This window comes from Ptychodera flava, chromosome 20 (genome assembly GCF_041260155.1).
Source record: "Ptychodera flava strain L36383 chromosome 20, AS_Pfla_20210202, whole genome shotgun sequence".
Lineage (NCBI taxonomy): Eukaryota > Metazoa > Hemichordata > Enteropneusta > Ptychoderidae > Ptychodera > Ptychodera flava.
Window position 1 is genome coordinate 13,646,894 of NC_091947.1, and position 17,956 is coordinate 13,664,849.

The 17,956-nt window shown below is 37.7% G+C and overlaps 1 protein-coding gene and 1 long non-coding RNA gene across 2 annotated transcripts in view; both read right to left on the reverse strand.

The window, feature by feature from the left end:
* Nucleotides 1-709: 709 nt before the first annotated feature.
* LOC139120091 (uncharacterized) lies at nt 710-2,400 on the reverse strand. Its single transcript, XR_011549037.1, has 2 exons — nt 1,828-2,400; nt 710-1,104 (listed from the first exon to the last, which is right to left on the reverse strand). It is a non-coding gene; the product is annotated as an uncharacterized lncRNA (long non-coding RNA).
* Nucleotides 2,401-4,417: 2,017 nt separating this feature from the next.
* LOC139120094 (uncharacterized) overlaps nt 4,418-17,956 on the reverse strand; it is a 48,522-nt gene continuing 34,983 nt past the window's right edge. Inside the window, exons 18-29 of the mRNA XM_070684177.1 lie at nt 16,128-17,542; nt 15,739-15,837; nt 15,300-15,443; nt 15,030-15,165; nt 13,864-14,168; nt 13,217-13,402; nt 12,829-12,912; nt 11,876-11,941; nt 10,671-10,751; nt 9,941-10,091; nt 9,021-9,149; nt 4,418-8,489 (exon numbers count right to left, since the gene is read on the reverse strand). Coding sequence (XP_070540278.1) covers nt 7,435-8,489; nt 9,021-9,149; nt 9,941-10,091; nt 10,671-10,751; nt 11,876-11,941; nt 12,829-12,912; nt 13,217-13,402; nt 13,864-14,168; nt 15,030-15,165; nt 15,300-15,443; nt 15,739-15,837; nt 16,128-16,967 — 3,276 coding nt within the window. The 5' untranslated portion in view covers nt 16,968-17,542 and the 3' untranslated portion in view covers nt 4,418-7,434. The remainder of the gene's footprint in view (nt 8,490-9,020; nt 9,150-9,940; nt 10,092-10,670; nt 10,752-11,875; nt 11,942-12,828; nt 12,913-13,216; nt 13,403-13,863; nt 14,169-15,029; nt 15,166-15,299; nt 15,444-15,738; nt 15,838-16,127; nt 17,543-17,956) is intronic.

The following is a 17,956-nucleotide window of genomic DNA, read 5'->3' on the forward strand; positions in this document are numbered from 1 at the left end:
GCCCACTGTCATTGTTCGGGCAATATACCGTATTTTGGCAAAATTGCACTGTGGGAACATGATATAAGTGATATCTCTATACTTTAACCTTTTCCATGTTTTCATTATATATCACGCCTCTTACATAATTTTCATGAATGTTGAAGTTTAGCGTCAGTTATGACTAATTTTCCACATCAGGTATTCTTCACAAACTCAAACAATTTTACTTTTCGAATTTTGCAATCTGAGATACTTCCAATCGCGTTAAGCACATTATGTTTTCCATGATGGTGATCAATAAAAAGAGCTCTGTCTGTCCGTCTTTCCTTCTTTCTTTCTTGCTTTCTTTTTCATTTGTTAATTTTTTTCTTAGCTTTCATCTCATGATAGGGTTGATCGTGTAGAATCTTTGTTGAAATCAGAATGACTCTGGGATATTTAATGAGAATGCTAAACGTACCATATTTAATGTGAGTTTGTTTCTGTAAGTCCCATCATTAATGCTGATAAAAATGTTTTTAGCTATCTGTGTCGTTCATATCCACATATAAACCAAGCTGTATTGTTTTTGCGTTCAAGTAATCATTGCAGGACTGCCGTTATATGTAACGCGATTGGTACTAATTTTGGAGAATTAGATCTTCATAATGTTCAAATTTCTCAAAAGTGTTAGGTGCCCTATAGCTGAATGTTGCAATAATACAAATTACTCATAAAAACAAGTGTGTAACTTAAAAAGAAAAGTAGATGAGGTTTTATTTGCAGATTAAACCGACATTAATTCACCATCCAATTGTCCGAAATTAGTTCCAATGGTGTTATGTACTGATGTAAGACTTTATATTGAGAAAGGGTCATCCCCTGAAGAAGATTAGTAAACCCTTCAGAATCCGCCTGGGTTCAATATTAATAGATACAGGAGATGTAAAATTGTTGTAAATTTACACATAGATAAAAGGTATTAGTACCTGCTCCATGCAATGAACATTACAAATTGAATTGACATTTTTGAACGATTTACACTGTGTGTTGTCCAATAAAGACGGATATATTCCTCAATGACCAGAAAACCCATCTGTTCATCCAACGATGAATCGTCCAGATTTTGTATTTTTGCTTCGCCTGTAAAATATTGGAAAAATTGATTAACAATTGGCAATATTGTTGAAACGTACGTGCGATTAATATAAAGTGTGGAATGTAAGACTTAACTTGTCGCTGAAATTATTTTAAGAATCCGGATGAGCTGACATGTGTCAGCGCCGGTATACTTCCCAGAAGCATTGCCTTTGTAACTTCTACTGGGTCTCATCATTCATGAATATGACTCATGTACAGATGAAGCGGAATAAAGCGCATTATAGTTTGTGTTACTGCGCTATGCTATACTTTCGATCAATAAGCGGACCCTATACTGCGGCCGAAGAAATGGTCAATTCTTCGAAATTCCTTTTCTTCGGAAAATCACACAAATTTAAAGACTGTGTCTGATTCATTAAAGTGTGAATATTCACAAGTCGTGAGGTATCATTTCTCATTTGTTCAACATTTTCTAAAACTAGCGGGTTCACAGAAGTGCCCAGTTGCTCGAACTACAGGCATTCGCATCCTCGGTGACACCCAAGTATCGGTAAATAAAACCCCAATCTGTCTGTTTACATTGGTTAAAATTTCAAAGACACGTTGTAAGATTCATATCAGAAACGATTGAAAGAAGATTTACAAAATGAAGGAAATGGGAGTATTCATATAAGGGTGATACATTTCTCTGTGCCAAAATCTGTTGAAAATAATGAGCAAGATGCGGAAATAGATCCTAAATAAATTTTGAAGCGGGAACTCTACCTTATCTTAAACAGCTGCTGTTCTAATCTCGTTTCTTTCTGTCAGGGTCTTTTGCTATTGGCCGCTGTGTGGGTTTCTTTGGTTCTGGTCGTTCTCTCGGCAACGATCTGACTCCTACCAAGGTTATGACGCACGAAACCATGGCAACAATGCTCTTGTTGTACAATCCAGTTCCGAACACGGACGGGAACGCAAAACACATGAAGAAGGTCAGAAGCGGGAGGGAGAAATAGAATAGCGCCAGACGCCTGGCTCTAGCCCATTCGTCCGCCATAGTAGTAACTGTGTACTTATCAGGCCTGAAGATATCTTCCAGCGAGTACTGTAAAGTTTACCTGGCCTGCTTGCTGCTCACAACGGGTGGTAGCTTGTTATTGTCAGTGCACATGTGTGCACACTGCACACTCAGTGTGCAAGCCTACTGGGAGTGCGTGTACGGACCCGTGCTGAATTCTCAGATCAAATCACCAGGTGAAGACGCTACACACCGAGTCTGTGGAACCGACGAAATGTGCCGGTTGTTCATACAAAACGTGTTTCCGAAGTGTACCTGTTAGGCCTTCAGACAACAGTATTTGATAAAGTCTTAAAATTCAATGCAAATAGATAAACTGTGTAGATGATTAACTCAAAATGACCTTTGGAATTGGCCGAATGTCCATATGCTCACCGATGAGGGTAAACTGTAGTGCCTATGTGTTTCCGTACAGATTAATTGCTTTTAAATCGCATTTAAATGTAAATTGAATTCACAGTGCAATAATTCAAATTTGATTCAAATGCGAAAATCTACACGTTGTTTAATCGATGTTTTATGATGTGTAAACGAATAGGATAGTTAGCAACAAAATTCAGAGTTTAATTTCATATCAAACGAAATCAAATTTTAAAAACGGATATCTTAATTCCCTATGAAAGTGAAAATAGGACAATCTACTTCACTTTCGACTTTTACAAAAAGAGCGATACACACACAGACGCACACGGACAGACAGACAGACAGACACACACACACACAAAATAAAAATAAGTTACTTCGTAAAAACTAACCTTAAAATGATAATAAGCTTGCTTTGAAATAAATTATGATAATAAACAATGACAACAAAAGTGAGCGTTCATCTGAGAATCGAAAGGTGGGTATGAAAAATTACAATGAAAACGGAGATTGTTTATCTTTTATAATAAAAAGTATGTCAATCAGTCAGTTCGACCGTCATTCCCGTCGTCGAGGTGATCATATGGAAAACGGCCCAGAGTGACAGATCTGTCGTTTGAGGCGCTCTTTGTACTCCACTTCTCGTAGGTATTTGTCGGCGATAGAAATATTGAAACATGAACATGTTTTTCGATGTATCTCAGTTTTCATGTTTCGATGTATCTAACTTTGTAAAAGATAATGTATTAATGTCGAAGAAGAGGTGATAACGATAGTCTATCAGAATATGGAATTTTCAGAAATCATCCTCATCTGTTGTAATTGTGTACTACTTTTGTTGAGTCGGATTTATACCTGCTACAAGGGAAACAAATATACTGACGACCATTTCATTGAAATTCAGCAGACCCCGAAGCGTTGTTTCAAGATGCACTAGGCCTAATGTAAGCAGGTTCTCTAAAATGAAGGCCCGAAAAATAAGTTTAAAAAAATACCGTCTAAGTAGATATAAAGAAAATCTTCTCAGTTCACATTAAAAAGGTTTGATTATGGAGCCCCCTTTACAAGTTACATATTTATTTCTAGCCAAACATCAGTCTACAAAAAGTTAAGAATTCGAACGTGCAGTGATGAAGATCTTCATTGATCAGTAGACCGATATGCAGACAGAGCTATAGCATATCTCTGACATTATGGTTTGCTGGTACCAATGTTTTGAGGAGGTAGAATGCGGGCGGTAGAATGTTGAGGGACATGTTGCTCCAGAATTTATACCTTTTTGTTCTGCCTTCAATATGTAAAGTACCTCCTACCATTAACGGTTATTTATTTATTTGTTCCCTTTCTCGAAAAAATAAACCGGTTATTTTATTGAACTAGAGTACTCTATCGAAAGCATCCATATTCTCTCACCGGCCAGAAATCTTCCAAACCAGGCCGTTGATGTAATTTTTCTGGTTAAAAGGTAATCAGGCAAAAAATTGTATCGATTTTTTATTACATGCCTCTCTTACAGTTTTCACTCCAAATGTTTGGGTTTATTTGCACATGAAAATCATATGCTTTCATTCCATGTTAGAAGAAAATCCGTTAAAAAGATCGATTTTCATGGTTTAAAGGCACACTGTACATTTACATCACTGTTGTGTGGTTTATCAATTTTTCACACATAATTTTCTAAAAACCGGGTTTCCCGTGTAAAACATGTAATTTGAAAATTTTTACATCCCGAGGTTGTCAAGTTGAAAATAGTTCAGTCAAATGATGAATATGCCGCCTGCAACGTCATCAACTAGTTACCATTGGAATGCAATGGAGCGTGCGAGACCTTAGATATGGGAGATAGGTAATAAACCTGTTTCCCCTACAGAATAATGTCAGAGTCCACAGATACATGCACCTATGAGAGAATCACAAAAGGACAGAAAATAGTTTTACTTCTGGACTAACAAGCACATTTAATCAATTTAAAAATTCCATCCTAAAAATACATTAGCTATAAAAACTTGTTGAAACTGTTACAATTTATGGGTAAATCACACCAATGTACAAACAATACAAAAACTATTTCCAATTATATATTTGGTACCACATTCCTTGTGTTCTGGTTAGAGTCCTGCTGAATTCAGCAGCTTGTAGTATATTTGCCCAGCATTACATACAGATGGATGTACATAGACTTTGGAGTCTGTTGGTGATTCGCACCAATGTAAATGTCAAATGCTACAATATTTATCATTTTTTGTAAAAAAGGGAAAAGAGTCTGTTTTTGGGGATAAACATTCTCACTGTGGCAGTTTATAAATCACAGTGATTTGAAGATTCACGAGAAGAAAAGAGTGAGACAAGATGTCAGTCATAGTATGGATTTCAAACAAGCCAGACATCTCTCAATGGGTGAGAAAATATTGAACAGAAATCCTGTATAACCAATACAACCATCGGATTGCTGTTACTTCTACACTGAGTTGGCATTATGGTAAATGTGTAACTCTACACAAACTCAATTCAATTCCATGACACAATATCTTGGTAGCCCATGAAGGTCACTGGGTGCACTGGGAAATGATCATGTTTTCTTAACCCTTCGAGTGCTGTAATTTTTCCCGCCAAAATTTTAATGCAACGTTTTACCAATTTTTATGAATTTTTCAGCAATTCTTTTGATAATTTTGGACTAAATGGACATTACTCTCCAATGGGTACAATTTTTGATCAAATTTTTGGGAAATATTTGAAAAAAAAAAATAATTGTTTGAATCTAAAAAAATTGTATAGGTTTTCTTTATAAAAGTAACAAAAATTGATTTGGGCACTCATAGGGTTAACAGCTCTTCAATGGGTTTGTCCATTGATAAGATTATTGAATTGTCCCAGTAGTTTTCAGTCTGTCCACAATGCCAACCTAGACAGACTCACATGCAAGCCAATCAGACCGGCTGTACTGTAATTCCATTGAAGAAAGACTCACATGCCAGCCAATCAGACTGGCCGTACTGTAAAGGTGTTAAATTATTCACTGGGATTTGATTTTGCTACTTTCACTCACTGATGAAATCCATTAAACCAAATCCTAGTAAAACGATATGTTGACACAGTACTATATTGTTTACAGGCAAATCAATAAATTTAAATCCAAACAACAATGTCTTGTACATCAAAATAGTGAAATGAAATACTTGTGAAAACTAACACTATCTCAATGTTTTTTTATCATCCCTTAAAAGGCCATCACAACAATTACACATTTCATGTTCACATGCATTAAAACATTTTACATCCATTACAGTCAAGATGAACTTTATGTTACAGTAAATTTCTGATGCAGAATAAATTTAAACAATCACAATAAATCTAGTTAAAAATTCTAATTTTACATCAAAGTGATGTTGTTTGGTCCTAATGCACTTCCATGTTTCTATTCTTTGCAATGCATAAAATTACACCCTCTCCGATAAAAATTACACAGTATCAAAAACCACTGCGCTTCTATAGCCAGAATTCACAACAATAAAAACTTTGCATATACATCTGCCACAATGTGACCTCACCTCACTAACTAATTCATTATTGCAATGTACAAATATAGTCTATTTTGTAAATATTTCATATAATCACGTTGGCATTCACCTCAACGCTGGGAGTCAAATAATTACATTCATAAAATTGTACATTATTTCTAATAATGTATATTTAATTTTTTGCATTGGATAAGTTAAATGCGACGCTCGAGATAAAACTGCACAAGAAAAAACTTTCACCAAAACATGGTGGCACTTCCAGATAAAAAACATAAGAACACTCGTTTTGCAAATGCTGGGCAAATATTGATTGTCAGGCTGTCATTAGTGACGTATCTTGAGTAGTTGATGAGACTGGTGACAATCTTGACAATTGATAGATTCAATATCATCTGTTTAATATCACAGTTCTATGTACAAACTGGAACAGAAGACTAGAGTGATATGACTATCTACATATCTGCATCAGTCATTGATGTTGGCCACGGTGAGGGTATATAACAGTATCAATGTTATGACTTTTTTGCTATGATAGAGTAAAGCATGTAAACACATTGTCACAAACAGAATCTGTGTCTTCCCATCAATCACTGCTAGTCTTGCAGTGAGAAAACCCATATTACATTAGTAAGCGGTAATCTTCATTAACCCTCTGAGTGCTGTAGTTTTTCCCGCCAAAATTTTACTGCCACATTTTACCAGTTTTTATGAACTTTCTGTAATTTTCTTTTATAATTTTGGATCAAATGGACATCACATTTCATTGTCTACAGTATTTTATCAAAATTTTAGCGAAAATCTGGAAAAACATGACTGAGATATATTTTACAAAGTTGACAAAAATTGACTTTGGCCCTCAAAGGGTTAACAGGAGGGCAGCATCAGTGTGTTATAATCTGTACACAAGCACTGCCTGTGTACATACGGGATGCAGAAGTCTTGACATTGATGCTTTGCACTCACTGAAGGTGAGATTCAAGTCCTGTGCAGAGTCCAACCATTCCAGTTAACTGTATGATTTATACTTCCTTGACACCATACTTTACATAAGTAGATCACGCAACAATTGAATTTATACTCCATGTACATTTCACCTATTATCATGAATTATGTAAACTATCATTTGGACTATGGATTTGCCCTCTAAAATTCTCTCTAATTATTCATGAAATGTCACTAAGGCACATATTTCAACCTTCAACTGGGAGTTGTTAGTATTTCAATGACATAGTAAACCAATACATGTCTGTCACAACAAACACTCCTTTGTCTGTTGTTATGTAATGCAATGCACCTTGAGTTGTCGAAAATACTGTATTCTGATCAATGCGGTTGGATTACACTTGTGTTAATTTGAAAAGCAATCACGATCCAAATTATAGTTAAGTGTTGGTTGTTTACATTATGATCTGAAAACTAATCTGAATCCTAAAAACAGCCAAAATTCCAGGATTCTCCTTTGAGATATTCCAGCATTGGTTTGGGAACATGTTTAAGTAGCCTTTTAGCTTTAGAGTCCTTTCTCTTCCTAGTGAAAATCACAGTCACAACGTACAGGGGGTCGATGGATTTGTTTTGCATTCCGACTTTTATCCGGTGGCACTCATTGTTGCCGCCCGTGTTGCCAGGAAAGTCTCTTGCCGAGTAGATGGTCGCGTCGCTGTGATAACTGTAGAGTTCCTCGTCGTCAACATCACAGAAGCGGTACAGATGTACCGTTGAGTTCATGAACAGATGTGTTTCAACAGAATGCCGGCTTGTACTGTCGGATGTCGTGCTGTGTGATGACGCCGGAGTCATGCTCCTGCTCCCTGTACTCTGAGGGCTTTGTATTCCGTGGTGGAAATCTCTGACATCACTGCTCCGTGCTGATTGGTCCCTAACTGCCGACGATTCCATTGTTTCACTGCCATCTGCTGACAGCTTGTCTTTCTTATTCCTTTCTTCATGACTCGGTCTGCTGCCAGCAAAGTCCTCTCTACGTCTCTCCGCTGACTCTACTCTGGTTGTTGTGAGTTGACTGTCATTCTTCTCATCTTCAGCCACAGCAGAAGTGTCTACACTACTTGGCCTAGACCTTAAAACACCAATCGTATTCTCTGTTTTGCCTTCAGCGTTTTCTTTTCCAATGGCAACTGCATCAATTGGAGTCTGAGCAACAGCGCCCTCTTGTGGCATAACATTCAAATGTTCCACGCTCTTCTCGGTAGCAGTGTCCACAGATATCCTTGGCAGATCGCCTACTGACCCCTCTTCCGTTCCACTTCCCCTCTGCTCCTCTGTTCCTTCCGTAAATTTCTCCTCGCTCCGAGTATCCTCAGTGCCAAAAGTTGATGTCCGCTCTCTCTTCAAGGTGCTGGTTTCTGACTCTGAACTTGTCCATCGGTGACGGCCCATTGTGTTCGGCTCTGAGTGGATTGAGATCTCTGGATACGGAGAGTTTAATGGAGATGCACTCTCCGCTCTCGGGTTTTGAAGGCGATCTGAAATGATGATGACAACATTCTTGTTTTTCATACTTCATAAGTTCAACTGTCAAACACCAACAATAACAAATACGAACAATTACAAACAATGCAGGGAAGAAAACAGACCACTGGGACAATGCATCACACTTCCTTTTTGTCTCCAAATGTTTATTGATGAGTGTCTCTCAGACATTTTCACCATCAGCAGAAAAGAAACTCAGGATTTGCCCCTCAATCTGTGAAATCACATGAAACCTGAATTCAAGAATTACAACATATAAAAAGCCATGATAATTTGTTCTGTTGTGCAAATGTTTCAGTTTTTCAATTTCATACGTTAACATGCTCTGACCAGCTGAAATATAAAGTAAACTAGCACTGCAGTGACAAGTTTGCAAATATCAAAACCAATCGAGAGTTGGAAACAAGATTTCGCCAATGGCGTGGATTTTGTTGCTGACAAATGCTCACACCAAACACGATAAATATCAATGTTTGATTGAAATGTTTCACTACGCAAAGGAAACATCAATGATGGAGGCTTACTTGATATGGAGGAAAGTTCATCCACAGTTGGACAGATGACATTGAGATCAAGTAGTCTCTGAGCTAACTGCATGGCTCCGTCAATGTCACTGCAAATATCAATGCTGGTGTCTGCTTCTGTACTGGGAACTAAAACACAAAAATGATATCAATGCGATATTACAGCAAAAAGTTACAACATCACATTATGCTAGAACTCTGCCTGTGAACTCACATACAGTGTAAAATTGAAAATGTTGGTTGACAACTAAAGATGATCTCATGGTGTTGGTACAATTTCTTTAACAAAATTTTGATCTCAAAGCTCTCATAGCTCAAGCTTTTGGCCGCATTTTATCAGTGTTTTTGTTCTCTGTGAGCACTACATTTTTATGTTTGAATCCCTAATGAAGAGAAGTCAAGAATTTTTGTTCATCAACACAATCTGTACATGTACAGCAAAAGCATTACAATTCTTGCAATTTAAATTCATATCAGGATTCAATTCATTTATCAACACAAAGGACATTACATATGAACAGGCTACAAGTAGAATAGGGGTATTTGAATATGTTGTGGGGAGTAGAAAAAGAAGTCGTAGCTAATGCACTGAATAACATCAATACTGAAAAAATTGCCAAAATTACAATTTTTCCCTCTAAAAAAATTAAAATAATTTTTTTTGAAAATTAGAAGGATACTGTACGTTTCAATTCTTTTCAGAAAGAACAATATTATATGGTATCAAATATGCCATTTTTCTTCAAAGCTGAAACAAACAGCTACAAAACAGATTGTTGTGATTCTGAGGCATAATTGTCAACATGCCTGTAGAGGGCGCCCTTGTGAATGCAGGTTTAGCTGGAGTTTCTCAACTTGTACCCTGTAATTTTTCAAGTACAGTAGCCTTTTAAATAAAATTCTAAGGTTTTCAAAAGTACCTTGTATTGTGTAATTTTTCAAAATCCAGTCCACCAACTGTTTGCCGGTGAAGCATTTGCGAATGTTGTGCAGATCGTATCTCATTCTTTGGAGCAATTCTCTAGGAGGTACCTGGAGACTGTTTTCAGATGTTTGTCCATCTCCAGATTTCTGAGAAAAACACATTAAGTATGATTCAGTGATTGATCAATATAGAACAATGTACTAAGATGCAAGAAGAGATCAACTCTAGTTTAATTCTATCATTCAGAAATGAGCTAAAAATGGATTGATTCATTCACAGCCTGTTGTTTGCTACATAGCTTCTCATCTCAGCTTCACACTGAAGTGCTGCCCTCTAGAGGGCACAAGGAGAGGGGTGTCGTAGCTCATAGCCAATCGGGACTGTGAGAGAGCCTAGGGTCAAAGGTGACATGACAGTCAAATACTGTCATTAACTGTCCCTATATCATTCCACATTATTATGCTTACACACACATTGAAGATAAAAACCTGCATGGTTGTGAAAGATTTTCTTTCTTGGTCTCTGTAGAACAACCTCCACAAACCTGACATCTGTGAAAAGAACGTCTGCTTGACGTATGGTGTCAATATATGGAGAGTTTGGTATTTTCTCCGTCAGATGTTGATGTATTTCTATTTCGCAAAATGTCAAAGGGGGCTCTAACTTTTTCAGATTAAATACTATGAAACTGATATCAGTATTACTGAAAAAACAAAAACCCTCACCTCTGCCACAAGGTGGTGATAAAGATTTATCAGTTTCTTGGTTGACCAGCTGAACAGCTGTAGTAACTGCATCACATGTTCCTGAACAAATAATATGACACAATTTTATAGATAAGCTGTCTCACATTACAAGATGTAAAACATGTATGCACAACGTGGGCGTTTCAGTTAACATATGATAACTGATTCTGTATGTGGTTGAAGTTATAGCGTCACCTGAGTACCCCAAATGATGATAAAAACAGTGAAAGCGAAATATCATTTCCATGGCAGATACCAAGTACATGCATACACTCCAGGATGCTGAAAGTGTACGCACACTATGCACATAATTATTTTGACATGGATGTAGCATGTGTACAGGTTTGTCAATGTATGTTGTGAAAATTGGTCTGCATGCGTGTTTACATTGTATGTGTCTGGGAGAAAAGACCCACTCATGCAAATCTGAGCTCCAATTAAACTGTGCAAATTACATAGTATGTTTGCTCCGTGAACTTGGCAACATCATAACAAAGTCATAATTTCATAATCTACATTATTTTTTTTACATTTTTGTAACTAATTTATCAATTTCCGATTGCTCAGTAGATGAACTGCAATGTTTGGACATAATTTGGGGTCAGCTTTGCTCACACACTTGAGGACATGAAAACAGTCTGCAGCATTAATCAGCAAAATTGGTCCACGATTATTTGTCCTAGTTGATTATTAATATATGTATAATCAGATATACAGTAAAAATTTATCTATAAAACTGAAATCAACCAATCAGTCTTTTCCAGAATATGTGCACAAACATAATACTGCAAAGTTTAAACATCGGAGTTGCCTTGTTTTCTTTTACAATGGCGCTGATACTCCAGTAGCACAAAAATGGGATGTGGTTTATACATGTCATCTGTGGCAACATATTGGAGCACAGTATGCTAAATGAATGCTTTTTAGCCAAAATAATCATTTCAAAAAAAAACTTTTTTTTAAATTTTCAGTATCAGCATGAAATTGACCCAACATTCCCTACGAAGTTGACAAAAGTTGTTGAAATTTTTCAGCAAATGCAATTTCAGAGTGTTTAAAATAAAAAAATGATTGATTGTACCTTTTGCCACCATGGTTTAACCCAAACCCATTGTTATCATTGATGAGTGTGGATCTGTTTACTGGGACTTTAGCTTGAACAGGTTAATGAAGCGTATACTTACAGCTGGAGGTATAAGCTGATCTATTGGAAGACCTTGACCGCCATCGTGGATAAATTCTATCATATACTGTGTACAAGTAATAAAAGTATACCATTTATCAGTGGTTTTATGGTGATATGACCTACACAAAGAATGCAAAGGTCAGACACTTGACACTTCATTGCTTATGATAATATGATGACCATCACTGCAGGTCATTTTCAACCTCGTGACACTGTCCCTGAATAATTATAAAGTTCATGAATGCTAAGACATTAAAGACCAGTAAGCTGTATCATTCTGCATTTTGTCGGTCAAAAATATCATCCTAACTTCAGAGAGATATTTTTGATTCCTGTTATTGAGCCAAACTGTCTTGATTCAATTCTTGCCTTGGCAATGGATTCAGTGAACTGTTCCGTTTTTGTGCACTTGCTCACGACGGCCATATTTCACTCACATGTCAAAACTTCTTTAGTTGTTAAAATCCAAGTTGTACATTTGTTGCTTATGTTTGAAAAATGTTCTGTCGTCACGCTTGCGAAAGCATTTTTACATAAGCTGCTTATGATTTCAAACCAACTTGTCAAAAAACAATGCAAAAAGATCCAGCTAATGGGGCTTTAGTCTTTGATAATCGCATGTATATATTTCTGCTGATGGTACCGAATTGCTCTTATAGCCTTGTTAGATCACGAAATATTCTCTTATCTGAACCTGAAACATTCATAGAGTCAGATTTGACCAAGACTGGACAGACAAGATGCTGTAGGGTCAACATGCCTACAGATTGTACCTATCAGTTCAGCATTCAGCATGTATGTGCATCAAACAGCTAATAGACAAAAGATGTAAATTGTGCATTCTCTCTTGAGGACTGCTATTTCACATGACTATCACTGCAAAAGACAGTATCCCAGCAACATGAGGTAAACACATCAAAGCCGGAATAGAGTAAAAATCACACAACTTACTGACAATGCCTGCAATAACAGCATGGCTTTCTCCTCAGCTTTGTTGTGAAATTTCTTCAGTTTGTATGCTTCTTGTTCAAAATCCTGTTTACAAAAAAAAATATGTGAGTTTATGGTTTGTACAATTTAAAATGTTGTCCTGAGTTCTGAAAAGAATAAAATATGTAAAAAGTATCAAATTAATTAAATATTATTTTGCAGAGCCAATGAGCTTTGTCCTTCGTGACCTACCACAAAGTGTCCTACATTACAATTCAAATTTACTGGACAATGAATGTTGGATTGCGATGAGTTTCCACTTTTGTCTATTGGCACTGTGATTCAACAGACAGCCTTGCTTCAGAACCAAACACATCCTTAAATAATTGATTTTGTGTATCATACATACTTCGGCAATAAAATACCATAGAACCAGGTGGACCCTGTCATAGCAGTCTGGATAGAGCCACTGTGAAAGAGCTTCAAGGTGGTTGGTCAGAAATTCAGTCAGTGGCTTGAGTCTCTTCTCAATGGTAAAACCTTCCATGTCCAGCTCCACCAGTAGTGACAATCCTTGCTTGAAAAATAGATTTATCTGGAAAATTGAAATGGTGATAGTTAATGCCGATGTCAACATTATAGAAATCATTGGTCAACATTATGAATCATTTCGTGACATTACATAAATCACATTTTACATATGACCAGTTGACATTGAGAAACCATTTCTTGAAATTACAGAAATCACAAGTTGACCTCACAGAAATCAATGGCTGACATAATGTTACAGAAATCATTACTTTACATTACAGAAATCACTAGTTAACATTAAAATATTTGACAGCTAAAATAGACACAGTTAGTTGATATTATAGAAATCATTTCATTGCAAATATAAATCACACTAGTTGACAGTTAACAACATCCATTGTCATCAGTGAACATTTATTACTAGTTGAAATAATCATCAGTTCACACTGTGGCTACAGAAGTCATTAACTGATATTCTATAACCTTGACTTTTTCACCAGCCCATCATGTCATTCATCTACTTACCTTCTCAGCTAGCAGGTTTATAAGGCTGTCTTTGACGCAGTTCAGGTGCCACTCACAGTGTCCAAGTACAAGGTCAACCAGTGACTCCCTGTCTCTGTAAGCTCTCACATTGCCAAGTTCACTGGATGACTGTCTGGAAGTACTTGCCCTTGCCTCTCTGCTGGTCTGCTGGCTTCTCCTCCTTGTAGTACTGCTGTTGCTATGGTAACTAGTGGATGTGGTGCTCTCTGCTGACGATGTCTCTTCTTCGTCGTCGTCTGTCATTGATGTTGGTATGTGTGGGACATCACCAACAACCACAAAGTCTGGAAAGATGACACAACTATGAATGATAATATATGTAGAATTTTACGTAATTACCTTTGTACAAAAAACACTAAAACATTAAAGATTAGAGCAGTTCACTCATTTTATCACCTAATTACCGAATTCTCCCAATGTGCACAAAACATCTTGTTGCTTTTAAGGTAGAACGCACCTCGGGGACAGGCATTCAGACTCTCAAACTTTTACAATTCTCTTCTGATATACCACATGTGGGGGTTCATTTTAAAGTTCTTGGTGAAAGAAAACTTTTTACCGGCTTAGTTTTTCGAAATTCAAAAATTTTTATTTTTCTTCATAGAGTTAACACAGGGATGGCGGCCATTTTGAATTTCTAATATCGGTAAATCTTGGGTAATTTGTTTCTCTATTACCAAAATTTGCATGGTGACCCCCTATTTTTATTCTTGATTTTGAAAGAGAATGATTGAAAGATTCCTTGAGGAAAGTTAGAGCAAAAGTTTAAGTCTTTCACTTTCGAGGTGCATACTACCTTAAAGATAAAAGAATCCATATGCACCACAACTACAAATTGTGAAGCTTGCCGTTTTTTTCTTGTAACAGACTCCTTTACTACATTCCCCACCTAACCCAAAATCTGCTTGCAGTACATGCGCATGCACTTTAAATACACAGTTCTAACAACACCACTGAAACAACAATGTATGACGCAGTTGGCTACTCCAAGATTTCAAACTTGATTAGCTGTCATTTTTTGAAAAAACTTTTCCTCTCTCTACCACCGGGGCTAAAGTAAAATAAATTTCAGCATTATCTAGAACTATGAAATCTTTAAGCAGTGCACTTCAGCCACAACTTCATTCATTACACTTTGACTTTACCTTCCAAATCAGAGACGAAATCTTCTGACCTAGTTTGGTTGATGTCTTCAAACATAGGTATCGCTTGGGATAACATTGAATGGAACATCGGTATCAGCGTGATCAAGTCAGCCACATTATTGATACGACTACACATCTGTTATAAAAAAATAACACAAAAGTTTGAAAAAGTTTTAGTCTGATCAGACTCAGAAAAGATTTGAAAATTTCACAAATTTTGTTTATGGAAACTCAAACACTGAAAGTACCCTAGTTACACGTGTTCCTCACCTCTTCAGTGACAGGTTCAAAGCTATCACAGAGGTACTGCGATTCCCTGGACACATACTGGTAACAGGTATTGATTCCAGCAGCCATGTGACGACATCCCCATAGATGGTTATTTTTCCGATCCCATCGAAGATGTTGGAGCAGCTGAAAAAAAAATAACAAAGACATGAATATTACACTTATTGTTGACGTTAAATTTAACTGATCACAGAATTCTATGCAACTTGTGTGGTTGGAAAGAACAGCATAAGACAGATCTGCTCCAATTGTGGAACAGAAAATTTAAGCAAACTTCACACTCCATAATGTACTCGTCTTCCCCTCATACACTATGTCACACAAAGTTTGCTTTCGTACATTATGGGCCAGAATGGGGTACTTTATTGCTTAAAGACAACACAACACTTTTTTCTTCAAAGAACTTCTCATGATTATTTACCTGTCTTCCAAGAAGTTTCAGAGCTATAACTCGCGGCGTTGCACACACATCCATGGAGAGTAAATTGTCTGCATAGATACATAGAGTACTTGAGAAAGCCTGGAAAATAAGATATTTTATCATTGATATCTGACAGAACACAAACAGTGACATAAATACTTGGGTACAATCCTAAAATGAACAGTATTTTGCAGTTTGGAAGCAATTAGTGGTAAGTTCAAAAGCACAGCTTTGAAGACAAAAATGTATTCAGTGTACAGATACTTTGTCTGACATAGTACCTGTCCACCCCCTGATTCCCTGTAAACAGGTGCACACTCACCAATGATAACGATGGGTTGGGCCAAACCATGGTGGTGAAAGGGTTAAAAAAGATTCAAATTACAAACCTGAACCATCTTCTGAAACAGCTCCTGAGCAGCCATCAAGTTTTGTTTACTGATGGTTTCCATGGCGTTCAAATGTGCCACGCTCTCGGCACCGTTCACCATGCACAGGTCTGAACACTCGTGGACCGGGCATAGCATTTCATACAACGTTGAAACGAAAGAAGAAAGTCTCTTGATCATACAAATGACATCAACGAGTGAGCTGGTGATTGGCAGTACTCTCTCTCCATCCTCCTCCCCCTCCCCCTCCTCATCTTCCATTCCTGATTGTTCAGTCTCTCCTTCTCTGTCCAAATCATCTCCTTCTCCTCCCTCCCCTGCAGCAACTTCAACTTCTCCTCCCTCAACTGCGGCAACTTCAACTTCCCCGTCTTGCGGTGTCCTGCATGCTGAGAAGCGGTCTATGGCAGGAGTTGGATGCTGACTGGCATTGGCAGATATTTGAGTTATCTCATCGTTTTCAAGGTTTTCTATCTCTGTATCTTCACCCCTCCTTTCATTTTTCATCTCAGCAGAGTCTGTCATGTCCTGGAGAGTGCTGGTGAAGCTACCACTGCTGTCCTGTACACCGGTCAGTGCACCTTCGAGTGCATCTTTTGATGTGGTTGCACTTTCTTCGACGTCCTCATCTGTGCTGGCACGATTTGAACTAGTGGTCCTCTCTGATGAATCACGTTCACCACATACAATGCCAGTCTCCGTACTGCTTTCAACAGCTGTGCCAGCAACTGCGTCAGTTGTGAGATCTTCCTGGGCAGTTCTTGTGTCAGACTCCTGCTGACTGTAAATATCTTCTTCATTGTTGTTGAGTTTCTCAGACTCTTCTGAGAGACCTTGCATCTTTCCGGCTTTTGATATGATTGCTTCCTCGTCACTGATGAGGGAATCTCCCGAGCCTGATCCGTAACCACAACTGGGTATGGTGTCACTGCTGTAGTCTGTGTTTTCCTGTCACCTTGACCTTTTTGACCTTCAGTTTCACCTGAAGCGTCAGTGCTGACCCTGTGAACTTCGACCTTGACCTCAGTTCTATTGGGCACCTTCTGCATGCTACTGTCACTGTAATTGGGTTTACTTTTCACCACTTTTTGCGCAAAGGACAAAATTTGTTCATCTTCAGAAGTGTAATGTCCGTCAGAATTTGGTCTACCCTGTATCTTCGTTGCATTTGTTGGGGGCCTGCTTTTCAAGCCATACTTGTAGTCATCATTGATGCCGAACGGTAGGTCACTTCCCATCGGGGCATACTGGCCTGATGACCCTTGACCCTGACCTTTGAACCCTTTTGAAGACTTGGCAGCAGTGGTGTACTGCTGCCTGTTTACTGGCATAGTTTCATCGTTTTGGTTGCATTGGTTTGCATGACTGGGTTGAGCTGTCTGATTTCTCCTCCTGGCATCTGCTTCTTGAGAAACCTGCATGTACACAGACACACAATAAACTTTTTTGTGACATTTTCCCCTAGAAGGCTAAATACATGACTGTGTAATCCTAGAGCCATCTACCTCTGCATGGATCATTACATTCATATCCCTCATGATCAGGATTCTATTATCATCCAATACTTGGAAATACGAGATTGGGAGTTATTTCAATTTGTTGTGAAATTTCCATCATTGAAAGAATCCTGCAATCACCTTGAACCTCTTCACCATGATGTACTTGGATTTACCTTGCAGAAAATGACTGGCATCACAACACAGGAATATTCAGTGCAACAAGAAAGGTTGGCCCCCCCCTTTTGTAGGGATGCTGTTTTCAAGTATCTGTCAATGCACACACACTGTTATTCTCACTTTGACCTTTAGATGAACTGTTTAAACCTACTG